General features: G+C 38.0%; 1 protein-coding gene across 2 annotated transcripts; it reads right to left on the minus strand.

Moving 5' to 3' along the window:
- Positions 1-931: 931 nt before the first annotated feature.
- LOC117103766 lies at positions 932-2752 on the minus strand. Of its 2 annotated transcripts, none has more exons than XM_033244384.1 (2): positions 1977-2752; positions 932-1896 (listed from the first exon to the last, which is right to left on the minus strand). In XM_033244384.1, the coding sequence occupies exons 1-2, from the start codon at positions 2073-2075 to the stop codon at positions 1081-1083; spliced, it is 915 nt and encodes a 304-aa protein (XP_033100275.1). In that variant the 5' UTR covers positions 2076-2752; the 3' UTR covers positions 932-1080. The 2 variants fall into 2 exon arrangements, with proteins under 2 accessions (XP_033100275.1, XP_033100274.1); XM_033244383.1 differs by having other exon boundaries at positions 932-1893; positions 1974-2751.
- Between the last annotated feature and the right edge of the window lie 2175 nt (positions 2753-4927).

Consider the following 4927-nt stretch of genomic DNA (forward strand, 5'->3'; position numbering starts at 1 on the left):
CCAGGTGACAGATTCTTTACAAGTACCACATAGGTATGCAGCTGTCTCTTATACACAGATGTGTATAAGAGACAGGGCTAATGTTGTCTGGGCCTGAAGCCTTGCTTGGGTTCAGATTTTTAAGTAATTTGAGTACGCCAGAGGTTGAGACATCTATATCAGGCATATTTGGAAATTGGTATGAAGGTCGATTAGCTTTAAAGGTGGTTTCCCTAGTAAAGGCTGACTGAAATTGATGGTTGAGAGCATCTGCTTTTTGTTTAGCATCTGTCAAGAGTTTCCCCTCAACTCTAATTGGCGAAACACCAGTGAAGTCTGATTTCTTATGCTTGATGAAGGTCCAAAATCTTTTCATACCACTGTAAATATTTATGTCAGAGGCTTGTGGAGTGACAACATCTTCTACGTATTTCCAATAGGCTTTCCGCAGGTCATGTTGCACAGTCTTTTTAAAATTTTTAAACTTTATTTCATCTTTAACTTTCCCATGTTTTTTACTAGCTTTGAATGCCCGATTTCTTCTCTTAATTTTTCTCTTTAGTTCTATGTCTATCCATGGATGTGAATCTCTGGACTTCGTGGTTTTATGGGGGACAAATAGCTGGATACCTTCTATCAAGCCATCCCTGAAGAGGTTCCATAGCTCGTCAACAGTTGAGTTAGATTCAGCATTAGCGATGATTTCTGCAAGTTTCTCAGTATGTTGAGGGAGTCCTGCCCATCCTGCTTTTTTATATAGAGGTACTCTTCGGGGGATTTGCTTCTTTCGAGTTGGCTTGATTTCCAGTTCAGTATACACAGCATTATGGTCACTGATACCAGGTATAACTTGTGTTCGATTAATTTGGTTAGGTCTGTTAGTTAGGAATAAATCAAGGGTATTGTTTAGTCTTGTTGTTTCTTCAACAAATTGTGTCAGGCCATTATCATCTAATATTTCCCCAAACTTGTTGTGGAGGTTCAGGTAAGGGGTTCTTGGCTTAAGTGTCTTAGTTGCCCAATCCCATCCTGGTAAGTTGAAATCACCTCCAACCAGTATGAGGTTATTGACTCTACTCGAAATCTTAGATAATGCGTCATCTAGATCATCAAGAGTGATTTCGTCTTTAACATTAGCACGATAATAGCCAGCAACATATAAAGTTTTGCATCCTGTAATATTGATTTTAACCCAGACTGACTCCGAAGTGTTTTTTTTTCAAGGGTTTCTTCTCTAACACTAATGAAGTCACTATTAACAGCTACAAGTACACCACCACCTGTGGAGTTTCTGTCTTTTCTGTACACACTGTATTGGGAACTGAAGTACTCGGCATCGCCAATACTGTTGTTAAACCAGGTTTCGGTTGCAATAATAATATCAGGTTTGGTGCTGTCGAGTAGGTTATAGAATGGAGCTTTTTTGTTAATTAAGGATTGACAATTAACATTAACAATCCGTAATGGACGGGGCCCAATGACTGATCTTGGTTTAGGCTTAGTTGGAGAGGAAGCTGCTGTAGGATGTCCAAAATCGAGAGATGATTGTGAGCCTAGGCTTAGGTCTTCAAGTACACTATATCTGTTTTCAGACTCCACATCATGGAGGTCAAAAAGAGTACTACTAAAATGTGGTGCATCACACACTAGACAGGTCCAGACAACACTTGAACCCCCTAGTCTAACGTAAGATGCGTCATTAATGTTTTGGCAGTCAATATGATACCAGGTTTCACATTCTTCGCACATTATCCCTTTGTCTTCCCAGGTGACAGATTCTTTACAAGTACCACATAGGTATGCAGTGGATAATGAGTATTGGGTAGTTGAACTACTACTAGGCCTACTACAATTATTGCTTTCAATAGTGTTGATGGGGCCAGGGTTGATCTCAATGTCACCGCAGAGAAGCAGGAAATATGCGAGGATACTAGGCCATTTGTACTTAGTGTTGTAATATAAATATTTGTTTAGGCTAAATAGTTCTTTTCCTTTAATCTGACGATTTCCCTCTGATAGGCACATTCTAATAATGAGTTGACGACTATGAAAGGGAAGTAATACCCACTTGATGTGTTGAGTGTCCACCAAGACATTGTTAATGTTAGGCCTGCCTTCTTCCATTAGGTTCTGAATAGCATGTCCTGTTGTTTTGAGTAGAGCAAACATAAAAATAATTCGATGTATATTGATAGTAGTAGTAGACATCATGGAGTTTCTTTAAACAAGATTTGATGCAGATACACAGCGCACAGGAGGTCCACAGTAAAATGCTTGAGACACCAAAAAGACGAACGGAATTTTCGAAAATTTAAAATGGCCGCCAGGGCTAGGCTAGGCCTCAACAAGACGAATCACAGAGCAACAGCCTGCCAGCAGCACTGCACGGACGAATCACAGCACAAACGGTATCCAAATCACAAGACAGACGGGTACTCACGACAAACATAAAAAATCATGCGAAAAGACAACAGCGAGAAACGTTAAAAAGCACCAAATAATGAGCATGAAATAGTCAATATAAACTGTAAAAAGCATGAACACCAAAATCGTAAAGTAAGTGGTTAAAATAGAGCAATTCTGAGAGATTGCGGAGAGCACTTAAAAACACGTCCACTCGTCACCACGACACAGCGCCCGTATTGGTAGTATAGACGAGTAGTATGACAAGTGAGGACATGTATCAGCAATATTCATATCTGAGGACATGTCCTCTGTAGCCGAGCTTAGTAGAGACAAAAAAATCATAGTATAAAAGTTAAAAAAATTGTCCTCACTTTGGTAGGAATACCGATATAGTAGTAGAGTAGTACGCTAGCTTATGTTGCTAGGTACAGTAGTAAACATGGCGCGGTCCTACTAAATACCACTCGCGACCACACGGGTGCAAAAATGATAAAAATATTACCACACGAGAGTAGAAAACTACTTATCAATAGAAACCAACTTTTAGTACGGTAATTATCCAAAATATGGTAAAAATGATTTTTTTTACAGGTTTTTCCGCTGTGCTTCGGAAGGTAATGCGGTGACATTGAGGTTCTGTAACGCATTCACGTCTCCAGAAACGCGTTCAACCTTGACCTCTACAACACACTACGTACAGTACGTTACATTTCATTCTGCGTGTATGCCTATTGTATGTATAGGCCTATTATTCTACAATAACTGTATTTATTACTGTATCTGCTTTGTATTTTTTATACTTATGTGTTTTTGACTCTTATTATTTTAATTTTATTTTTTAAAAATTTGTATTGATCCTGTAGTTATGTTATGTTTTAACCCAGAGACAAATCTAGTAACTTCTTATGAATAATGTTTTTAAAGATGGTATTTTGAGATGTTTTCTATGAAAATAAATAAATAAATGGCAGTAGTACCGCTTTTTGTGTTTCAATGGTTTTTTTTTTTTTTTTTGGTTTTTTTTTCTTTAATGAAATGTTTCACTGTTTGTTATCTTCTTTGCTGGGATCTGCAGATGACCAGATATTTTATCCCTGAGCAGTCCCCCAGTGTAAATAAATAGATAAAAAATGAAAGGAAGGTTCTTTCAAATATTGTGTTTGTGCTTCTTCTTAATGTATTTTTGTTGGTTTTGATACACCGTATCATTGGGAGTGTAAGCTCAATAATTTATAATTATAATCGAGAGACTTATTCTAAAGTATTTAAGGCACTCCACGTGAAGCCTAATTAACTTATAACCAGAACCCTGCGGGTGTGTACGTTCCTTTGTACGTAAACGTAGTTTAGAGGGATATGTAGTCAAGTAATGATTTCTAATGTTTTTACGTACACCTACACCCCCATACAGGTCCGTCCATCAAATGCTGTATATTTACATACCTGCCAACATTCGAATATCAAAAATAGGGACGCTATTCATTGGTGACAAAAAATTAAGATGGCAATTATATCCTAATTCCTGTACAGTTGCTTCAAACAAAACAAGAGTTACTTAATTTCAAGTGTACTGTTTATTTACCTCACAACCAAGAAAAAATATTTAAGTTACATTTTAATCAGTAGGCTTACAGACTTTACACCCAACTTCGCGTACACGAATTTCCCCGGGAGATGTTCCAGGGTCTGAGGATTGGGTAAGTCGGCCTATAGACAGGCCTTGCCTAGGTCGATAAATTTAACAAATGCTCAAAAAATAAAGGAATTGTCTCCGAATTCTGCCAACTTGAAACTCTTAAAATTGCTTAAAACTGATATTGGTCGCCATAAATTAAAACACAAAGCCCATTCTTGTAAATTACTTTGTTGTTTACAGTCGCAAAAAATAAGCAGCTCGCTAACTGCGGCTAAAGTAAAGATAGACAACACCGCGGTCCGTCCCTGAAAAGACCTGCCCAGTGGGCGTATTTTTTTTCTGCAGTACACATAAGCAAATATATGTTTCTTTTAGCCAATCAGAATGTAGGAAGCCTAAAATGACGTCAGATAACTATTGAATAATTAATCAGACGTCAGACACAACTTCTCATCGCTCTCTGCTGATTACGATTCGCGAGTCGAGAAAAAAATGGATTCTTGCGTGAGAGAAGATGAAGACGATGGTCAGTCAACAGAATTGACAAGATGCACTGTCTGCAACGAAGATGCAGAGCCATTGACATGCGAAGCGTACCTCAAGTTTATGGTAAGTAACCTACACAAAGGAGTAGCGAAAACTTCATAGTATATATCGTTTATCATAACCATCATCATCATCATCACATTTATTTAATACCCAGAGGCATTTTCCAAAACTACTACTACTACTACAAGCCTATGCTAGGCCCTAGACCTATGCCTTTTGTAGCCTAGGAAAGCAATGAGTGGTCAGAGTCCGCCTAGAACTATCTTCGGATCTATAGGCCTAGAATAGTCCCAGATGTGTATAAGAGACAGATATGATACAGTATTCTTACAATAACTTTAAATTAATCTCAATGTA

This window comes from Anneissia japonica, unplaced genomic scaffold (genome assembly GCF_011630105.1).
Source record: "Anneissia japonica isolate Jap-2015-1 unplaced genomic scaffold, ASM1163010v1 scaffold287848_len282238_cov107, whole genome shotgun sequence".
Classification (NCBI taxonomy): Eukaryota; Metazoa; Echinodermata; class Crinoidea; order Comatulida; family Comatulidae; genus Anneissia; species Anneissia japonica.

Bases quoted from the DNA above. Each gene is read 5' to 3' on its own strand.
- LOC117103766 (XM_033244384.1), bottom strand. From the start codon at position 2,075: ATGTCTTGGTGGACACTCAACACATCAAGTGGGTATTACTTCCCTTTC. The intron at 1,897-1,976 runs TTAAAGGAAAAG...ATCCTCGCATAT, and splicing joins ATCAGAGGGAAATCGTCAGA to TTCCTGCTTCTCTGCGGTGA.